The sequence below is a fragment of the Macaca fascicularis genome, chromosome 3, assembly GCF_037993035.2.
Source record: "Macaca fascicularis isolate 582-1 chromosome 3, T2T-MFA8v1.1".
Lineage (NCBI taxonomy): Eukaryota > Metazoa > Chordata > Mammalia > Primates > Cercopithecidae > Macaca > Macaca fascicularis.
Window position 1 is genome coordinate 111,569,602 of NC_088377.1, and position 22,772 is coordinate 111,592,373.

Here is a 22,772-nt window from a genome sequence, read left to right on the forward strand (position 1 = left end):
AAATGGAATGATACGGATAACATTGTGCCATTTATATCCCATGAAAACCCATGGATGCAAAGTAAAAAAAATATATAGTGTAAAAATTTGTATAAACAAGAACACAGGAGAGAATGATGCCTACGGGAGCAAGGAAAATGAAAGAGGGGAAAGGAGATGGAGAGAAAGAACCAAGGAAGGAGGGAGGGAAGCAGAGAAAAAAGGAGGAAGGGAAAGAGAGGAAGATAAACAAATACTTTTCTTAATCTTAAGAAGACAAAAAAGTCAATGATAGCCCTTGACAGAATGCTAGTAATACTAGTTATGTAAATAATTACTTACTTCTCCTTTTTTTTTTTTTTTTTTGACAGGATCTTGCTCTGTTGCTCAGGCTGGAGTGCAGTGGTGTGATCAAGGCCCACTGTAACTTCAAACTCTTAGGCTCAAACTCCCAGCTAATATTTGTTAGGTTTGTGGGGTTTTTTTCTTTCTTTTTTTTTTTTCCCCTGTAGAGACAGGGTCTTTCTATGTTACCCAGGCTGGTCTTTAAACTTCAGGCCTCAAGTTATCCTCCTACCTCAGCCTCCCAAAGTGCTGAGATTATAGGTGTGAGCCCCCATGCCCGGCCAATAATCACTCACATTTTAAAAAGCTCAGAAAATGTGGATATAGAATTTTCAGTTTACTGTATGTTCCAAATTATGTACAATATGCATGAGAATCAGAAAAAGAAAAAATATATATATACACACAGAATTTTGGTGAGGAGCAGCCTGGACTTGTGAAACGAAGTCTGGTCTAAGTCTCTTATACTTGAGCTCTCCCACTCATGGCTTGTAACCCTGGGCAGCACCCAGCTTCCCCAGACTTCAGAACCTTCAGCCTGAGACTGAAGCACCTCTGCCCAGCTCTATCAGGTAACATGTGAGTCTATTGGAATGGCATACAGGAAGACATGCCTGTGAGTGTCAACCAGCTTTGGCTTTACAAGGTCCCAAGTCCCTGAATCCAGGTTATCTAAAAAGAATATAGCCACGTTTTAAAAAAGAAAAGCCTCTTAATCATTTAACATTTGCCTATGGTTTTCATGGGATTTTTAGAGATTGTGTTTATTTTCTACTATTCTTTCAGATAGCTCATAGAAAATTAAAATCTCCATGTAGTTAAAAAAAATTGTTCAAGCAGTAGAATCTCTCAAGTTTCCATTTTACTGGACACCCAAGAAGGTGTTACTATAAAATGGTGAGACATATTGTGAGACCAAAAAACAAAAAAACAAAAAAAAAAGAAAAATCATTTGACAGAGTTTGCTTAGCATTTGAAAGGCACTGATGTTTTGTTAAAGATCTTGCTTTAAAATATTGACTCATGTTATTCCTAGTAAATGATTATTTTGTCATAGCAACCTCCTTTCCCTGAGTCGGGGGTGGGGGGAACGTGTTTTATTTGCTGCTATCTAAAACCACAGCTCTACACCCACTCAGAAGGGAGCATAACATTTACAGCAAATGTCACAACAACTATTATGAAACAACAGGCAGATGAGTCATGTGAGATTGGGGCAAAACAAGTGACATTACAGATGATTTTAGAACACTTAACCTTATTATTAGAATCCTTTTTTAAAAGCATTTGTATCTGCTGGAAAGTTTATTTTAAAAAATAGCATAGCAGAGACAGCCACTAATGTTCAACTAGAAATAAACCAGCAGCTTGGCTACCGTTAAAATAGCTATCAAATAAATCTACTGAATCTAAAGTAATAGTGTTGATATCCATGGAAACATATTTGAACCCACAGGCCCACAGTATTAACAATAAAGTAACTAGATAGGTAAAGACATCTTTGACTGGAGTTGGAAATAGAAACCCTTGAGGTTTCAGCTCCCCAACCAAGTTTACAAATGAGTAAAGCAAGTAGCTCCAACAATCTGAGTTCTGGGACTGAGCATATGTAGGAAATAGAAGAAATGGAACAGAAGTGGTCAGAGCAGATGGAGACTCACTCTCACATGAGAGCTGCTGGCTTGAAGACAAACATGCTAATGAGTTTTCCCTACCAGGAGTCAGCGTTGATAATAACAACAAAAAGTGAACTTGTTCCGAACTTCATAATTTACCACCTGCCTTCCAAACACTGATTCCTTAGAACAAAGCTGCTAGTGTAGGTATTACGGTACTCCCTTCTCCTAGATCAGGAATCTGAGGGTCAGGGGAAGTCGCTTGACCATTGACGATAAGGTAGCTGGTTTTGGAGCCAGGTTCAGGCCGAGTCTTCTGAATGGAACACCTATACATTCCACTACAATGTGCTATTCTCTGAACCTCAATTTATGAGTAAATTCTCCTCCTACTTCTGTCTACCCTTTATCTAAATTAGGCAGGACATGTGAATTACAAGATAGAAAATTTTTTTTTCATCTAGGGCTCAAGATCTTTAGATACAGCCGGACTTTCCTACTTCTGAAGCAGCACAATGGGATAGAATCCCATTCATTTACATGGGCTCTGAAACAATTAGGTGACATGCTTTTCTACTTACAGGCCATGAAATAAAGACTTCATTCAAATATACACTATTTTAATAGGAAAACTCACCAGTGTTCCTTAAGCCAAAATAGTAGAATAAACCTATTTTGTAAACGGTAAAGTATGCAACCATTTTTTTAGAGTGCAATATATTATGCAAATAATTCATGCCCCCAAAATATTTGTTGCTATGAAGTCCCGTACTACTATTAATCTTAGGAGACATCTGTAAAAATCATCCTAAATTCTAAATGATGGTTACTCAAGTATGGCTGAGAAATTTTTTTTCTCTTTTCTCCAGTTTGGGTGGAAACATTTAGTGCTAAAAAGCTACGATATTAACTTGCTGACAGTCTCAGTCTAAATTCCGCTGTCTCCTCACCTATCGAGAATGAATTACACTATAGATCTCTGTAAATGCAATACAGCAGAAAACCACATGTTAGCCATCAGGGTTGCATTTTTTGTTCTGGGCCACAGAGAGGCTACTCATCAGTGCATAAAGGTCTGCCCACCTGGCCTTTTGGATCATAGTTCAGGCACACAATTAATTCATTATGAGGTAAGTCACTGCTTGCTTTTGAACTCGTCTTTCCAGATTTGGAGGTGAATGTCCTGTCACTGACCTGAAGAAATACCTCTACCCTTTTAAACTCCATTAAATCACATTTCCTTCTGTTTTGTTTTGTTTTTCTTTTTTTAATGGTGGGGCTGAAAGGAAAGGTTTGCAGTGAGAGAATACGTTCAACAATTAGTTGAAAACCTAGGGTACCTAAACAGATGATTTGTGGCAAGTTATGGCTTTAGAAATATAAAACAAATTAAAACAGTATAAGCAAAATCTTGTATTTAAATTCTTTAACAATGTATACTTCTTGGTTGTTCCAATATGTTGTACTAAATACTATATGGACATATATATGTATTTACAATGAAGGAATATATGTATCTTGTTTGGTAACTATCAAATCATGTTTTCCCCCTTCTTCCTTTCTGAAAGGTAATCATCATGCTAAATTTTGTGTTCATCACTCTCTTGCCTCTTAAAAATATACTATTATGACGTATTATCAAACAAAGTACTGTATTACCGTTTCTGAACCTAGTAAAATGCTCCCTTGTTGTAAGTGGTCTTCTGAAACACTGCAATGACAATGCATTTCTCGGAACCAAACATGCTGCTGAATGTAGTCTAGTGTGTTGTTTTCATTTTTCAATGGCACAAAATCCATTCAGGGACTGATTAGAACCCAGATCCTTTGGTGTTTTTGTAATTACTAAGAATTACATTCTTCATACTGAGAGATAATGACAATCTAAAGTTTTTTGAAAAAAAAAATTGTAAACAAGTTGTTCTTTTCCTGGAAATTTACTAAATAGTTGCAGAGAATGGATCAATATCCAAGTATAACTGCACTAACAAAAAGATGCTATCTACAACTAATAATCCAATAACTCTACTTATGTCTCTGGTTACAAATATAAACAAAGTATTTATTCCATCTGCTATCATGTTTTTGAAAGGATAATGAAAAAGAGAAAGAGGGGTAACAGGATAGTAAGTAAGAAATAGATGTGGGACTGCAGACCATGTAGAGGCCAGAATTACTATTCTTTAAATAGCTGAAAATGGTCATAAATGACAGCATCTAGATATTTTGCTCATGTTCCTTGGAAACTTATTTGAGGGAAATTTTTGAAATCTAGAAGGAAGGTATATTCCCTTGGGGAGGAGGCGGTTGCTTTGCTTTGTGCAGACTCCCAATGTGCGAACTACAAATGTGGGGCCATGATAAGTTAACAGCTTGAGGTTATGTGATCTGGGCTACAAATCTACACAAGGACTAGCTTGTTGTTAAGACTTCTGAGAGAGAGGATCTGCCCTCTGCTCTGCTCCACATCAGACAGCCCAGGGCAGGGGGGTCGGGGCGGGCGGGGGTGCGGACAGAGCAGTCAGAGGGGCAGTCAACTCACCAATGTAACATAGATATGGGCCTCTGGGGTGTCAGCTTAGTGTTTGCAGGGTCTCCTTTTAGATTATCCTCCTTGGTTGGTACTAGGCTTTATCTTCTATCTCTTGAGTTTCTGAAGCCCTGAAAACCAAAGCTCAAAACTCAAGTGTGCAAATGTGCCTAGAGCAAAACTGACTTTGCTGGCTTCAGTCCTTTGCTCATCAGAGACAACTTCTGGATTTCTGCCTTCATATATTCTGACCTGATAATTTCATAACTTATAAATAATTTATTATACATATGTATGTTTGTGTGTATAAAACATATGAAATTACACAGCAACAGCTGTACAGAGACATTTCTATCAGTCAAAATAACTATTTAAAATCAACTGGGCTGCCTCAGGAGACAGTGAAGTGAGCTCCCTATAAGCAGAAGCATTCTAACAGAGGCTGGATAATCACATGGCAGAAAAGCTATGGAGATGATCCAAGAATAAGAGACTTGACCAGTCCCTTTCTGTCTCAAGGTACCATGACTCTATAAAATATAAAGAAAGAAGCATGTTATATATCAGAAGTTAACACACCAGCTCTCCTTGTACAGAGCAATGCACAGTGAAGAAGGCATAATAACAGAAACAAAAATAAGGCTTTCAGTCAATTGTTGATGACTTCAAAACAGGTGATTTCATGAGTGGCTATTTTCAGACTCTTGCCTTTGATACCCAAATACAGAAACTACATAGACAAATTCTTGATGACTTTTATATGAGCTTTCCTTTTAGTCTTGTATCATTGGTTACACTAAATCATGTGTTACATTAAACTAATATCCTTTAATATGTCATTCTTCAAACATAGAGTTCATATCTTGCCCATGTTTATATCCCTACTGTGAGGCAAAATGACTTGAATATAGCAGGTGCCCAAAACATGTTTGCTCAGTGAAGCTTTACACCCTTCAACTATCATACTGCAATGATTTTTCATCACTTTTCAGTTCAAATGGATAAAATCCACCTCGCTAGGTTCTTCTTCTGAGAGGCCTGTAGGAGTTGGTTTTACTTACTGATGTGTCTACTCACATCAGCATAACCAATAACCAAGCACTGAGGATCACTAAAACTGTTTGACTGAGGATTACATTTCAATATTCTTCAAGCCTGGATTGCCTTCCAAACATCTCTGGTTGTCTGATTTATAAATAAGATCAAGTTTACTGAATTCTACACATTAAAAAAATCTGTAAGAAAAAATTGATATTTATGTCAGCTAATAAACATCAATTCATTTCTTATAGGTTTATAATATTTACATTAGTTAGTAAATACCAATTTTTTTCAATTGGTTTACAATATGTGGAACTGAGTAAACTTCAATTCATAAATATCATTTGGATATTAAAGGCCAACTCAGAAATATCACTTTGTATTAGGTAGCTAATCAGAAATTCAATTTTTAAAAGAAACAAAATAAAAAGGGTCTTACCTCAGCATGAGGGGTAGGGGGCAAAACTGAAGTCTCATTTTCAGTAACACTTCCAGTTGGCCCGTTGTTTGGTGAACTGGGACCAGAGCCTGGAGAACTGCTACTGACTGAGGATTCTGAAAAATATTGTGAAGTACAAATGTATTCATGAGGAACATACATTGATGAACTTTAGTTCGTGCAACATGTAACACTGGGCATGTAATTTTCCCCCAATGTAAATGCAAGCACTATTTCATGAAATAGAAAGAACTAAAAATTTCTGAAGTATCTCTGAATTTTCATACCACTTATTCTCCCTTTGTTTTCATGGCAAAACATACAACATAGTATTCAACAGTTTCTAAATAAGTAAAGATATCCAGTTAGAGGGGGTCACAGGAGCTTTGAATGAGAAAAAAAAAAGAAGGTAATCTTTTCTTACTTGCTCTTACGCTATTGTAGAAAATAACAGTAATGAAGACAATAAACTTGTGAACATCAAAAGACAGGTCATTAACACATGAGGTCCAGACCCATTCCAATAGGTCTGAAAAAAATTGTTCAAATGCTGTGCTGTAACTTGATTTTTATTTAATATATTAAGGCTATACCTTATTATACTGTATACTAGTTAAAGTTATATGAAGAAAATACAATAGAATGTAAAATCTCAACATTGGACTGATGACCTTGTACAACACCATCTGACTTTAACTCTACTCAACTTATTTTCCAGGAGATGAGAAGTTGCCTAAATTTAACATGTAGATTTTTAAATACCAATATAACAAGAAATTCCTTTTAGCAGAAGTCAGGCAACAAGAAGACAGATTCTTTATTTAACTCACCCTTTCCTTCAGATACAAAATTCACATGTACCTCAACTTAGGCAGAAACTAATGCATTTGTTAAAACATTTAATTGAAAATATAAATTTCCATTTCCTAGAAACATAGCTAGGGAAGTCATCTTATCAAGTTTTGGCAAATTATTTATTCAGCTCTAATTAATTCCCTACCACCTTCTATAGTTCACTCATTTCAAAATTTTCCTAGTTGCCTCATCATTACACCTTGTCAACCCAACGCTGCACAAATGATCTTGCTTTTCAGAGACAGGACTTTTGATATGATTTCCACCAGCATCTTTTCTTTCTATTCATGATTATGTTACCTACATTCTGTTTTCCCATTTCAAATATAAGGCTTCCTCTCTAATGTTCACACATTTAGTCTTACCCATGATCCCATCCCCTTAAAAAAGTCCTAAAAGGATTAGTTAGGTGGAATCTTCACGCCCTCCTCCTACACTGGAATTGCCCCTCTAGTCTGACGGCGTGCTAGTAATTCTTGAGAAGTGGTGTGTTCTCACAAAGTCCACTTACTTCTTCAAGCCCTGGCAATATAGCTTACCCACTATAACTGCAACTGTTCTCTCAAATGCCACCACACTTGAAGGCCTCTGAGAAAACATTCCTTTCCATATCCTTTCTACAGTGGCATTCTCTACATCCATGTTTGTCTTTCTATCTCTTTGACTCTTCTTCCTCCTACCAATTCCTAAATTCAGACATTCACCTAAGTTTGTGGCTTTATCTCTTTTCTATTTCCCTTGTCAAAATCACTCAATATCATGATTTCATATGTCATTTTGGGGCAGAATTATCTCAGGAAAGTCATATTTCTTGCCTTTAACTCATAAATTCCAGCCCAAATTCCTCTGAAAGCTGAACATTTCAAGCTCCCCTACATATGTGTAAAACTCAATGTATACATTTTAATATTAACTGTTTCCTGCATATCTCTATTGTTTCATCACCCTAGAGTCATCCTTACTCTCTCTTTACTGCAAATATAGTTACTAGGCCCTTTTAATGATATCTTTACACTATCTCTCCATCTATGTATGACTACAATCATTTCAGTTTAAGGCTTTGTTATTCTGTCATGAACTATAGCAAAAGTCTGCTAATATTTCTGAGTCACTATAGTAGTCTCTCAAACCTTTCTTTCAGACTCTTGCAAAAGGATCATACAGAGATAACTCACACCATGTCCCTCTGCTCCAAAATGGAGTCTAATATTATTTCCCACCATTGCCCTTTCTGTACTCTACACTCAGTCAAATTAAATCACCTCTTCTCCTTTAATGCCAAATACTTTTCCAGTTCATGCTTTTGTATCCTTTCTTTCCATTTCATTGCAGGCCTAATCCCACCTATAAGGTCAAAGCCTGGCTCATATAACATATGTCCCTCAGAGAAAGGGAACTCCCAGTTTCCAGGCAGTATTTTCTACCCTCTCTCAGAACACCTATAACTTTCAACTTGTATTATAATTATAACTCTACTCAGAAATGCAGTGCCACTGGAAAGAATGTGAGGTTAGTATAAGAATTCTAATCCTGCCATTTATTTACTGTGAGATTTGAGCAAATTATTAGTATCATAAAATACTTAAACACATTTTGCTCACTGCCTTTCTGTCTACATATCTTGTTTGCATTTTGATTAATCTTTTTTATCATCACCTCTTGTTTTCCTTTAACAAAGAAAATGCAGAAATTAAAAATTCTTATAGGAACTTCTTTTTCTCAACTCCTAACTCTTGTCTTTACAATATGACTAACTGATTTTTTGTTAATGTCTCATTTCCATATCATTTCCATTTCCATATTTTTTAAAAACTACTTTCTTAAACATTCTGTCTTACCAATTTTAAATTATAATATTTATACTATTTTATGATATTAAGACTGAAGTATTTCCTTATGTAGAAATCACTGTGATAAGTATTAGAGTTCAAGGCAGCAACTGCTGTACCAGAGGATTCTATGACATGACACTGGATGGGATCTGGGAGACGGCAGCAACTGATTTTCTGATATCTCTGATCTTAGTGCATGATATTGGAACTGGAGCTTGAAGAAGGGTAACCAATGAAATAAGGATGCTGGAGTGGGGAGAATGGAAGAGAAGGCATTGCAGGCACAGGGAGAGTCAATTTTAACATTTGAAAAGAACAGAACTTTTTGTAGAGGGCAGAAAATACTTGAATTTGAAAAAACAAACAAACAAACAAAAAAAACCATGGCAAGTGGGTTCCCATGTCAATGAGGTGGAATGAGTTTGAAAATAGCTTACACCTGAATCTATGAAATGGGGAAGAGAGAAAAGATATAGAGGTAAGAGGATAACAGCAACAGCAACTGAACTGCTATGATGCTATGATAGTCTCTGACAAGATACTAAAAATACCTTAAGTATTAAGATCCAAACAGATCTCATCCAAATTAGATGAAAGTTGGCAGAGCAATGGGAAGGAGTACAGGTGAAGACAGCTGTGTGTCAGCAGTCTGGAGCCTCTAAAGACATTTCGAGTAAGTGTGGTATACCAGTTAAAAATATCTACCAAAGCATCCACAAGTCCACTCACCAGAAATGCCTGTCTAATAAATGTACAAGTCTCTCTTCCAATACATATTGTTTCCTGAGATAAAAGGGCGAGTGCTTGATCTCACAAAATTAAGAAGAGAAATATATTTTAAATTTAAGGAAATCTGAGTAAAACTCTGGTAAACCATAATCCTTATAAATAAGAACCAATCATTGCTGAGATAGGTATTGAGCTAAATGCCACTGCAATTTGGTATGGAAGAAAAAGTGACTGTGTAGAAAAAGCTGTGATCAAGAAAACAGACTACAGGAAAACAGAAAAGCACATTGGGATAAATAAATATCACTTCAGACATTAAGACTATGAAGCAAAATAAAATAGCATTATATTCAGTTTTTTCTTTTCTAGAAGTTTTTTTCTTAGAGGGGGCCTACTTTCTGTAGTTAGAAAAACCACCTATCTACATTTATATTAGACACCTGATAGGTTTATAATTCTTCACATTCATTAAAACAAATTCACTCCCCAACTGCCCACCCCCAACAAAGATCTCTATTAGAAAAACCTAAGATTTTTATTTACTTACATACAATAGTATTTCCTGGGAAAAAAGTCTGTAACTCCAAACTTAGAATTCAATTCATCTAAATCAGTGATTATATTTAATGTTGGAAAATACATATAAACTCTAGTAAAATAATTGTATTTATTATTCACTGATTTAATATTTCTTATCCCAAGGAAATATTTTCCATTGAAATCACTAACACTTTTCTTCAGATAAGCATATAAAGGTGTCCAGAGTGTATAGGAGACTAAATATTTTTTCCCAAAATTGTCGACCAAACTTTTAAGTTGCATTAGAACTTAAATACATGTTTCTACCTCCACTTCCACAGTCTTTCTCTATATTGCCTTCCTGTAGACACTGTCATGGCCAAAAGAGATATATAGAAAATGAAGAATTTTTAAAAACTTACTAAAAATAAGATCTGATCTTGGAGAACTAATACTAACTGCCCATATTGGTATAAGCACAGTTTTCCTTGAGAATGGGAAAAAAAAAAAAGAGTGGTTGCAAATTACCACTTCTTTCTTCATGCAACCAAAGGAAACAACTAGATACAGTGCATGGCGCTAAGTAGGTACTCAAAAACAGTAGTAAGTAGTAGTACTTTGGCTAGTAATTTTTGGTTCTTACAGCCTTAGGTCTTTCATTTCAAACCAGGTACAAGTGGAACTAGGGGTGTTGTAAGACCTCAGGTTGAATTTCCTAACCCCTCTACTAAAACAGGCAGCTAAAAAAATAACTTCCATTTGAGACCCGTGAAAATGACAGTTTCTTCCCCTTCATAAAAAGCAATATATCCCCCTCCTGCCATAAGTCCCACTTCACTAGTAAACACATAAAGTCATTTATGAGTCCTGCAAATTTGTTGAAAAGTCAAGGTTTTGCTGTTCCATGTAGTTTAATTTTCCCAGATGTATTTTGTACATTCATGTCTGAGTACAGGGGAGTGTTCTTCTTGGACCTCCCTCTGCTCATTTCTGATCAAATTTCATTAAAAATTATATTCTTCTGGTTGGCATTCCCAAAATGGCCTGCCTGTTTCTGAAAAGAATAAGGTGAGGTTTGGTGTTCCCTAGTTATGCCTTGATTGACGCATAGTTCTGTTTTTTCATTCATTTCCTGTTTAACACAGTTGGTGAATGCATAGCAAGGTTTATTGAACTACTTGTGAGTTTTCAATATAATTTCCTTTCAAGAAATATTTCTCCTCAAAATAACTTTTAATATACAGCAGGTATATTTATTCTAAACTATTTTTTTTCATTCCTACTCCCAGCATTCATATATCTGCCCAATCCTCAATTACCTGTCACCTCAAACATTCGCTTCTTGAATGAAGTGACAACATTTCCATCCTTCCGCCTGAGTAAGGGGCTGCTCCTCCTCTCTGCCACTTTCTGTTTTAACCTGGACCGCACCTTCAAGTTGGGCTCAGAGGCTGGGGATTGAGACAAAAAAAAAAATAGATAAAAATTAAAAAAATAGAGAGCCAATTGCTCCTGTGTTTAAAAAAAAAAAAAAAAAAGTCTCACCCTTTTCTTGGTCCATTCTCATTCTCAAATGAAAAACTCAAGCACATAAATGAGGCATTGACTCTATATTAATGAAACAGGCAAATGTTGCAATTATTTTTATGAAATGTGTGAAAGTTTTTTCAACTTCTCTAAATATGAAAGTAAAAAGTAAACAAAAATATAAATTTTCTACTTATTTTATCTAGCAGATTTGGGATTGTTAATGGGACGTTTAATTACGAATTATGTTTGGGTCACAGTAAGATTTATTATACTTCATTGTCAGGCCTTTTAATTCTCTCAAGGGTGAAACTTAATAACCACTAAAACAGTAACTTAATATGATTTTAGAGACTCTGACCTGGCTCGCGGTAAGAAGAAGACAGCTCTGCAGCATATAATTTGTGTCTAATTCTGACTCCTGGAACATTTCTTTATCAGTAGTTTCTAACCTAAAACCTGGGGAAAACATGCTCTGTGTAATGACACCAAACCAACTAGAATCAATGCAAATAAGACATTCTATACATTCAGTATACTATCAGCTGGAAAGAAAAGGTGGCTAAGTCTTCGAATTGAAGGTTCTGAGTTAGGTTATATATTCCATAATACAAATGCACATTATTCACATGTATGTTACCATTTATTTTGTATTCTAAACAGTGAAGCTTATTATAGAGCTTCACTATTTAAAAAATACCACTTATTTTAAAATAATTATACTTTAGAAGAATGGAAACATTGGATTGCATCTCTGTGCGGCAGAAGTGGATGATGATGATGGTGGTGGTAATAGTGATGGCGGTGATGGTGGTGGTGATGATCATCATGAAAAGGATATTTCTGATAACAATTAACATTTATATAGTCTTTTCTATGCTCCAGTACTATTCTAAATGTTTTATCAATATCAACTTGTTTAACCATAAAAACATCTAGAAAGCCTATGCCTATTTATAATTTGATTAGATCAATGAGGAAACCAAAACACAGAGAGAGGGTATCTTGCCCAAGGTTACAGAGGTAAAAAGGGATGAAGCCAGGCTCTGTACCCAGGAAGTCTGGCATAAGTCTATTCTAAATACTGAAAATGTTGCTGCTGCAGCTTTCCTTAAGTATTACTATCATAAAAATTACAAAACAGTTTTTCCCAAACCACCACTAATCATCTAGAGGAGATACAATGTTATAATGTAGCTAGATTTTATCAGTGAAAATATTTTTGAAGGAATTTATATTTTTGCCAGACTGCAAGGGATATCAAAAGTAGAACTTACAATTCTTCTCCACTTTTTTTTTTGTTTTAGTCTTCAAATATCTATAGTTTTTGCTTTAAGCTTGGACGGAGAACTCTTGCATTATACGTTTTCTTGGAATTGGCTTGGTGAAATAGGAACTTAACAATGAAGTTCAGATACAAAAAAATAAAGCTAGCTACTTTTTTGTGTTGTAAACCTGATTTTATGCCTGAAAATACTGAAAACATAACAAAATCAAAAGCCTGAAAATGCTGCAAAAGCAGGGTGTCAAAAGGTGGGGCAGAGATCAGGGGTGAACACAAGCTCAAAGTGATAGAGATCTGAAATATATCACTTGCTGGGACTCCCACACGGAGGCAAATCAACCAACTAATTTGGGAAAGGATTAGGATTCTTGCCAGACCTTCCAGTAGTGGCAACATACTTTACCTTAGTGTAGGAATCTATCTCAGTTTCTAACTCCCAACTTACCCAGGAATAAAGTGAGATACTGGGACTGTATTAATGTACTTAGATATGTTTCCATGTACACATTTATTTTTAAATTCCTTTAAAAATATTTATCTTGCCTCTGAAAAGTTATAGATAATAAATATATTTATCTAAAACCTAGAAAGGAAAAATAAAGAACCATGAATCCCTAGGTGCTAACTACATTGGTATCCTCTGTAGCCTTGCTAATAACCATAGGAAATCACAGATTCTCAAAACTTAGATGGAGATATGATTTTATAATGAAACCTGATGGATTCAATGCTGCAAATTGGCAGCCTATAGGGAGTAAATCAATTGATCACTTCAAAAGGCAGTGGGTGGACTAGAAAAGACCATGCATTTTCAGTGAGGGATGGGAATTCAGTCTGCATGGGACCACTTTCCCGCTATGAAATTTGCAGTGAGATTCTAGTGCTTTCTAAGCCTGATTCGTCACTTGTGAAACATAGCTTAATGCCTTTCCAATTAGATACCTAAGAATAACTGTGAAGATCTGGGTGAATGTAGAAGGGAAGGGTTTATGAAACATATTATTGGTACTATTTCTGAAGGCTAGTTATACAGCTAAGAGGGGCTGATCCAGAACTGGGCCCCAAATCTCCTGAGTCTCAGTCTTGTACTCCTCTCTCTCCTAATATATTGCATCAGCAGCGGCTGAGTATATCTGCAATCAAGATAAAAATGTGCTGACAGATTGGAAAAATAGCATATGCCATTTAAACATTCTAAACGAAACCTAGAATTTTCCAAGATTTTCAGAAAGAAATGATTTTTAAGGTCAGCAGATAGCTTTCTCTCCTGTTTGTATACTTGAGAATTGGCCAGATATTCAGCTCTCAGATTTCTTTCAATGGTCAACATACAAAAGTAAACACCAGAAGAGGAATGAGAACTGGGTTTTAGTCTTGTATCTACCACTTAATAAAATCAGTAACCTTGAATAATTCATAGTCTTGCTGAACATCAGTTCATTCACACAGACCAACTAAGATAATACCTTCATTGTGCCTGGAGTCAAACAGATGCCTGGATGATAACTTTATATCATTAAACCTCAATTTCTCATGTTAAAATGGGGTGTTGAAGGGATTTTCTTCATTTTTCCCCCCAACAGATTCAATTTTCCTTCCTTCTCTGAGCCCATGGCGGCTGAATACTGGGGCTGCAACACTCTAGTTCTCCACTGGTTGGATTTCACTTTGGCTTAATCTACTGGCAGGACAGGCTGGTGGCCAAAGAATTAAGGAGGAGGGAGAGGCCAGGCTGTCCTACACTCTCCCTGTCACAATGCTGCATCACTGGCCATGGCTATGTCTCTTCCTGACTTCATCTCCCTCTGGAAGTCCCTATTCCATGGCTCCAGCTCTCCAGCACTCCAGGAACAATTTCCTTCCCTCTCTTCTTTGTGGGAATGACCTCCCACTGTTGCTATTTTCTGGGTACCCCCACTTCCCTAGGCAGTTCATTTAACCTTATTCACTTCCTTGTTAAGTACTCCCTTCATAAAAGTCTATGACCCATACTGCAAAGATCTGTTCCCTGCCAGGATCCTGATTAATATAGTCCTACATATCCTTTTTGTTTTTCTTTGAGATGGAGTCTTGCTCTGTCGCCCAGGCTGGAGTATAGTGATGCAATCTTAGCTCACTGCAACCTCCGCCTCCTGGGTTCCAGTGATTCACCTGCTTCAGTCTCCCAGGTAGCTGGGATTATGGGCATGTGCCACCATGCCTGGCTAATTTTGTATTTTTAGTAGAGACAGGGTTTCACCATGTTGGCCAGGATGGTCTTGAATTCCTGACCTCAGGTGATCCGCTCGCCTCCGTCTCCCAAAGTGCTGGGATTATAGGTGTGAGCCACCGCACCCAGCCAGTCCTACATATCTTGCAGCTACCATTGGATCAAATGAAATAATGTCTAGTAGAGAACAGGCCAGTGGTTCACAACCAGGGAAGATTTCTCCTCCAGGGGACATTTGGCAATATCTGGAGACATTTTTGGCTGTCAGTATGGAGAGCTACAGGCATCTGGTATCGGTACAGGCCAGGGGTACTGCCAAACATCCTACAAAGCACAGGACAGCATCCCATGACAAAGTATTAGCTTTACCCAAATGTTAATAGTGCCAAGTATGAGAAACCCTGAGACAGGTAATCAATCAATGGCAGCTGTTAATAATTGTACTGCTCTGGGATGATTAAAGAAAATAATATCTGTCAGAGATTCCCAAAGAAGCTGGAGAAGGGCAAGGGAAGAAAAGAAAAGAGAGATTATTAGAAACTGAGAGTACTGTATGTAGCTTGAATATATTAAATATTTCAATAAATTTTATACTTGGAAGTTGATTTTAAAATGTTTCCAATAGCACTAATATTTCTAAAAATAATAATATGAGGCAACTTTTATCATTAGTTGATGGAGTTATGCAAAAAGGCATAATTCTCAGTTTTAGAAAGGATAACATTTTAGGCATTGTGATTATCTGAGGACATAAGGTTTTGAAAATAAGGAATCTCTGACATACTGTAAAGCACAACATCGATTTATGTTCACAAAATACATAATATACAACTTCTCTAAAGAACGCCCCTATTTAATGTTTCTAGCAAAACCTTCTGCCTATATTTCAGGTTTTGGATCATGAGAGATATTGAAATCTCAGTAGTGAGGGTGAGAGATGAGATGATAGATAACTATCATTTAGTACTGGCAATGCTCTATAAAACTCACTCCTAACATTTCAGAAGCCCACACACCAAAGCTCAGCATGATATATACCCAAGCAGAAGAATTAATGGCCTAGTGTGCTGACTTGGTTTGCAGTTAGAGTTAATTCTATTTTTAATACTCTGGTCTCCCCAAAGGCTGAAGATTTCCATGCCAGTGACTTACTAATGGGATGCAAATCCTCAGAGCCCAGAAAAAGATCACTAGCTGGGGAGAGGTTCTGCTTGTATATGAATGTATTTCATGCCTAGTTGCACTAATTGCCTTTCCATTTTTACCCCACACCCATCATTCTCTACATCTCAATTAATCATAGAAACAGAAGGCAAGCTTTTTAGTGTGTGTGCTCGTCTGAATACATTTGTCTGCTGAGATGAAAACTTTGTATAAAAATTGCCTATCATTACTTAAGTGAAAAGAATCAATAGTAAAATAAACAGAACAGACAAAACACCTTTTTCTCTTCTCACCTAAAAGAAAAAATCCTCAATAAAAGGAAACAGAAAATATCTAAAGAATGCCTCATGAACTAAAGGTATTTCAAATCTTTATTCTCATACTAGTCTCCATGGTATTCAATAAACAGGGTGGCAGGTATGAGAATAAAACATGGGAGAGGAATAGTAAACCTAGGTGGCGGAAGCAAAGTTTAAAAAATTAGGATTCCAAGATGCAGTGAGTGACACTGCCCAGACTTGCCATTTTAGTAAGAGATTGATATGTGTGACTGTGTACATAAGGGTGGGGTGTGATTTTTGTGCACACATGCATGCAGACAGGTACACAAACTATCTTGTGTAGAAGCACAAAGGACTCTGACACAAATAGACCAGACCTCTCATTCCAATGCTTTTTTTTTTTTTTTTTTAAATTTCCCTGAGATGGAGTCTTGCTCTGTCGCCCATGCTGGAGTACAATGGCGTGATCTTGGCTCACTGTAACCTACGCCTCCTCCTAGGTTCAGGCAATTCTCCTGCCTCAGCCTCCCAAGTAGCTGGGATTACAGGAGGCGTGCCACCATACCCGGCTAATTTTTTTTTTTTTTTTTGAGACAGAGTCTCGCTCTGCCGCCCAGGCTGGAGCTCAGTGGCCCAATCTCGACTCACTGCAAGCTCCACCTCCGGTTCACGCCATTCTCCTGCCTCAGCCTCCCGAGTGGCTGGAATTATAGGCGTCCGCCACCACGCCCGGCTAATTTTTTGTGTTGTTAGTGGAGACGGGGTTTCACCATGTTGGCCAGGCTGGTCTGGAGCTCCTGACCTTGTAATACTCCCACTTTGGCCTCCCAAAGTGCTGGGATTACAGGCGTGAGCCACTGTGTCCAGCCGCCAATGCTAACTATTTGATGTACTAACTGTAACCCCAGATGAGTGGTTTCATCTCTGTGAATCATTTTATCATCTATAAAAGAATGGTAACAATGCCTACCATAAATACTGTTTCTTGGCTCACCTGGTTGTCTGTTATAAAAAAAAGTTGTTCAATACATAGATGTTGAAAGAATGTTTCATGAAGTGCACATATAAGATGAAGGAAGTTATGTTAAAATTAAACAAAATAAAAAATAACTAGGGAGAGAGATGGCTGCAATTGGTACACTCCTTTGCCTAGCGTAATGTTTGAAAACACCATAACAATAACAATAACCCTTTTCTGAACTTTCACTCAGTATACTTAAAATAACTTTTGGTTAATAATTGACTTCACATATTTTTCTCACTTTTTAATTTGCCTGCTTATAAATTGTATTCTACTTAGTTCTAAGTCTTAACTCTATCATCACTTAAGAAGGACTACCTACTCTGTGCATTTTGCCTCTGTTCACTTTTTTTTTTTTTTCTTCAGAGACCAGGTCTCACTCTGTCACCCAGGCCTCACTCTGTCACCCAGGCTGGAGTGCAGTGGCATGATTCCAGCTCACTGCAGCCTCAAATTCCTGAGCTCAAGAGATCCTCCTACCTCAGCTTCCTGGGTAGCTGGGATCACAGGCATGTGACACCAAACCCGGCTAATTTTTGTATTTTTTTATAGAGGTTTTAACCAGCCACATTGTCCGAGCTGGTCTCCAATTCCTGGGCTCAAGAGCTCTGCTTGACTTGGCCTCCCAAAGTGCTGGGATTACAGATGTGAATCACTGTACCCGGCCTCTGTTCACTCTTAATCCTAGGTTATGAATATTCTTTATGTCAATAATTTAGATTAAAAAATTTAAATACCACATAGCATGGTATATAGAAGTTCTTCATTCTTATTGAAAATTATCATAAGTAAAAAAGGGAAAAGTTTTCATTGTGTTAATATTATTTATATTAATATTTTAACATAATATTTCATATATTAAGATGATTATCATTAACCAAGATTGAATACTAGATTAATAAATGTTTCTTTAGGCCGGGCGTGGTGGCTTACACCTGTAATCCCAGCACTTTGGGAGGCTAAGGTGGGCAGATCATGAGGTCAGGAGTTTGAGACCAGCCTGGCCAAGATGGTGAAAACCCATCTCTACTGAAGATACCAAAAATTAGCCAGGTGTGGTGGCACGCCCCTGTAATACCAGCTACTTAGGAGGCTGAGGCAGGAGAATCGCTTGAACATGGGAGGCAGAGGTTGCAGTGAGCTGAGATCATTCCACTGTACTCCAGTCTGGGTGAAAGGGCGAGACTCTGTCTCTAAATAAAAAAATCAATGTTGTTTTAAATAAGGAATATTTGGGATATTCAACAATTCCATCTATAGTAAACATTTAGCTCTGTAATCATAGGTGAAGGTCAAATCTTCACCACCAGCTTCAGATCCCTTTCTGGCATTGTCTATTCTTCCCTGCAGCACTGGATATGTCAACTTCACACAGTTTCTGCCTCCCCTAGGTATCTCCTGCTATCTCCCCATCTCAAGGATCCCTTAGGAGCTGCCATATTTAAATGTTTTGTTACTTGGAACCAAATACTTATAATCTATCACCTATTCATTCACTCTGTGTCCTTTATGAAGATTAGATTTCCTGGCAGAGTTCCTGCCCAAGTCTCTCCTCTAACCCAGGCTGGCACTGTAGAAATCTAGAAACTGTTCAAATACGTAATCACTACAATTATGAAAGACACTTTGCGGACACAGTAGATCCTCCAGTCTAGTTAATCAGAATACACAGGTTACCCTAATTAAAAGTTTCATAATTATACAAAAGGTACATATTTTCAAAAGTACTATTCAGCATAGTACAATAAATAATACAATGTATGCCTCTTTTGGCTGGGATAAAATTAACCTTTAATGTTATGAACTAGATTTTATATATTTTGACACCAAGGAGCAAAATTTCTAATGTAACTATTTCTAATTATAACCAATTAATGGTATGTAATTCATACATAAAGTTTTCAAAAAATAATTTTGGGGGAATTTCTAGCTACACGCATGGTAATACATGAATGCAATTTCCTAAAGGCATTATAATACTATTTATCTTTGAGAAATACTACTGCATCTATCCATTCTCTTATTGCACATTTTTGTCTATTTGTTAAGATAACTATTCTTTTTCAAAACCCATATTGGTAAATGTTACTCAATTTACAATATTATCTTTTGAAAAGTACTAATTTTATAATAAAATTTGTTGCTTGCTTCTGATTATGTAAGTCATATATATCTGAGATTTTTAAGAATGGGAAAATCTGTATATACTCTAAAATGTTCCCTTTGTGTTTTACGGGAAAAATTATTTGAAAATGAGAATCATTATACTTATGATTATATCCTATTTGTTCATTTAATAATATATTATGAGTCTTTTCCCAGGTAATTATATATTCCTTAAAATTATTGCATTTATTATGTTTTTCCCCAAGCAATTATATATTCTTTTAAAAATACATTATAAGGATACATTATATATTATATATCCACACATACATGTGAATACACAATATTTCATTTAATAAGACAATGTTGGACACTTGAGTGTACTACATTGTTGTGCTTTGAAAGACAGCACTGTTATGTACATCATTGTGTGCATTTTGTGGGAAGTTGTAGTTCCTTCTATCAATGTAAATAGAAATTCAATTCTTAGGTTTATCACAGATGGAAACAACAATGATAACCTCTCTACATATAGAAAAAAAATGGTCATACATAGGAAAGAGAACTACCAAGTCCTTGGAGGCATCGCAGAGTAGTATGGGAAGACAGTATCGGGGCCGTAAGTAACAGGAGCATGGTCTAGAGGGGGAAAGGTGGGCATTTTTTCTTTAGCATCTAAAGCTCATGACAGTGCACTCAGTTCCCTCTCAGATAGCACTATATGCTGAGACCTGTTTCCTCCTCAAGAGTGCCTGGCACTCAGCAGGCTCAGGTGAAACTCAGTATAAGTTTACAGAGTGAATGAATGAATGCACAAATTTCTTATTTTTTTCCTGTTTGTTCCAGTATTTAAAAAAAAAAAAAAAAAAAAAAAAACAGTACCACTTAGTAGTAACACCGGATTTTAGAACTACCTTTAGTACTACTCATTACTGTTTTTTTAATACTAGGACAAACAGGAAAAAATAACTTTCTAAAATTTGTATGACATTTTAACAAATTATCATTTTTAACACAAAAATACTTTAATCAATGTGATTCAGTATAAAAATAAATTTTTATAGTAGGTTATAAAATTCTAATTACGTTCTAGTTAAAATTAAAACCTACTATTTAATTAGTTCTATTGTTTAATTACATTCGATTAACAGCTATTGAATAATAATATTGAGAACCAAGGTTGCAAGTTTCATGCAGACTGGAAAGCTGTGTAGCCATATTTCCATTGTTCAGGTACCTATACAGTGCCTACTACATGGAATAAACCCTTTAGCTATTTATTCAAACAAGGAATCAAGGAAAGGAAAAGGGGCAGGTTAAGTGCTGAGGCAACTCCCCAAGAGAAAAGACAGAGCCTTTTTCTCCTAGGTACTCATGGTCTCAAGAATGAATAATATACTAACTGGGATCAGTGCCATGTGATAGATATAAGCAGAGTGTTGTGGCTGAAAGGCAGAGATTGATTTGCTTTGAAAGAGGATCCTCCCGGGCTCAGTGAGATGTTGACAGGTAAAGGTGGGAGAAGTGCAGTTCTATGCAGAGGAAATAACCACGTCCAATGGCACAGTGCCCACAAATTCAAAGAATGGAGATTAAATATGCTGGTGAGGGAAGGAATACTACATAAAAAATAAAACTTCAAAGATAAATAGCAAGCACATTTTAGCTAATCTGTGAGACACTCATAGAGGTTATTCAACACGTATCTTCAAATTCCCTCTCCCTTCCGGCTCCTTCTCAGAATGTAGACATGCTCAAATATTTCCCATTCAAATAAAAATAAGCCCCCAAAGACATAGATCTTATTAGCTACTTCCTGTGATTGCACTTTCATAGTCAAGTTAAAGAACTAGCCTATACTTGCCACTACCACTTCCTAACCTCAAAACACTGCAGTATGGCTCCAGCCCTCGATGCTTAGCAGAAATATAATGTATCATTGATTTTGTGTCTATTTCCAGTACTTAGCAAGAACATAGGCCCAATGGGTCTCCATAAACAGTTACTGAATGAATAATACATGCCTGCATACATCCAAGCATGAAGGAAACTTACATTAAAAGGCTGAGTTTCAAATATTATTGAGAAGAGAACTAGATGAACCTCAACTACCCTAATTTCTAAGAATTTCTTGATGCTGAATGTTATGGCAAGAGGTCTTATAGATCATATGTGGAATGCAGAAGGAATTTCTCTTTTCTGGCAAGCATCACAAATACTACATTTTGGAGTCAAGGAAATCCATATCTCATACAGGCCAGAATGCCTTCATATGCTAATTCCTTTATATGCTTTAATTTTTCAAATATATTTTATTTACCTGAAATAAATTTAAAAATCTATCTAGCATCATTTTGAATTATCATTTCAATAAATCGAACTAGATTATAAACCTGTTTCAGTCTTCAATCCAGTTTCTAAACAAATTTTCTTTTCTACCTGAATCTCAAAGCTTTATTATAAAGTATACTTCTGAATTAGTATTTCACAAGTAATATGCTACTTTGAGGAAAATCTCAATTCATAGAGTATATATTTTTTTCTTAAAAACAAGTCCTTTTCACTCTAAAATTCTGTATAATTATTCTGCTATGAATCTTTCTGTAATAAACTAATTCCAAAGTTTACATACATATACACACACACATATATATATAGAAACACAAAATACTGTACTAGATATATCTTTTATATACCATTTCAAATAGAAATGGCGTGAAAATTAATTCTATTGTGGATATAAAACATTTTAACGTCCCTCCTACCCAGACAGTTCATAAGACAGCTACACATGTACACATAGATGTGAACTAACTGCACGAGACAGTGGGGCCATTTTAGTAGGTGAGATCTATTTAGGGTGCAGCCCAGTGCTTGATAGGGACACACAGGGAAACAGCATGGAATTATTCACAGAAAACGTTATAGGTCAGGATTTCATGGTCCAGAAAAGTAATATCTATCCCCTGATAATATTCTGGGTGTCATCATAAACCTAAACTTTATTGTACTTATTCGTTCTCTCAGCATGAACCTCATCTTGTTACCCTCCTAAGAGTCTGGAGTTGTTTTCCAGTCTTGACTCTACCACTGTAACATCTGAGTAAAGTATTATTTAATGTCTCTGCACCTCGATTTCTTGCCGGCAAATGTGGACAATCATAGCCGTTCGTGACCTTAAAGAGTTCAGAAGTACTGAATGGAATACATTGACTACAATAATTTGAAATGTCATACAATTGTCTTCTTCAAATATATTACTTTAGATTTTTTTCTCTGATGTTTATCTGAAAA

The 22,772-nt window shown here is 36.3% G+C and overlaps 1 protein-coding gene across 50 annotated transcripts in view; it reads right to left on the reverse strand.

The window, feature by feature from the left end:
- The window catches only part of HDAC9 (histone deacetylase 9), a 921,222-nt gene that overhangs the window by 363,339 nt on the left and 535,111 nt on the right, over positions 1 to 22,772 (reverse strand). For 27 of the 50 annotated variants that reach the window (XM_065542223.1, XM_065542222.1, XM_074035361.1 and 24 more), the window contains 2 exons: positions 11,205 to 11,336; positions 5,951 to 6,066 (listed from right to left, as the gene is read on the reverse strand). In XM_065542223.1, coding sequence (XP_065398295.1) covers positions 5,951 to 6,066; positions 11,205 to 11,336 — 248 coding nt within the window. The remainder of the gene's footprint in view (positions 1 to 5,950; positions 6,067 to 11,204; positions 11,337 to 22,772) is intronic. The other 23 variants (XR_012432611.1, XM_045387612.3, XM_065542224.1 and 20 more) reach the window with 1 other exon arrangement.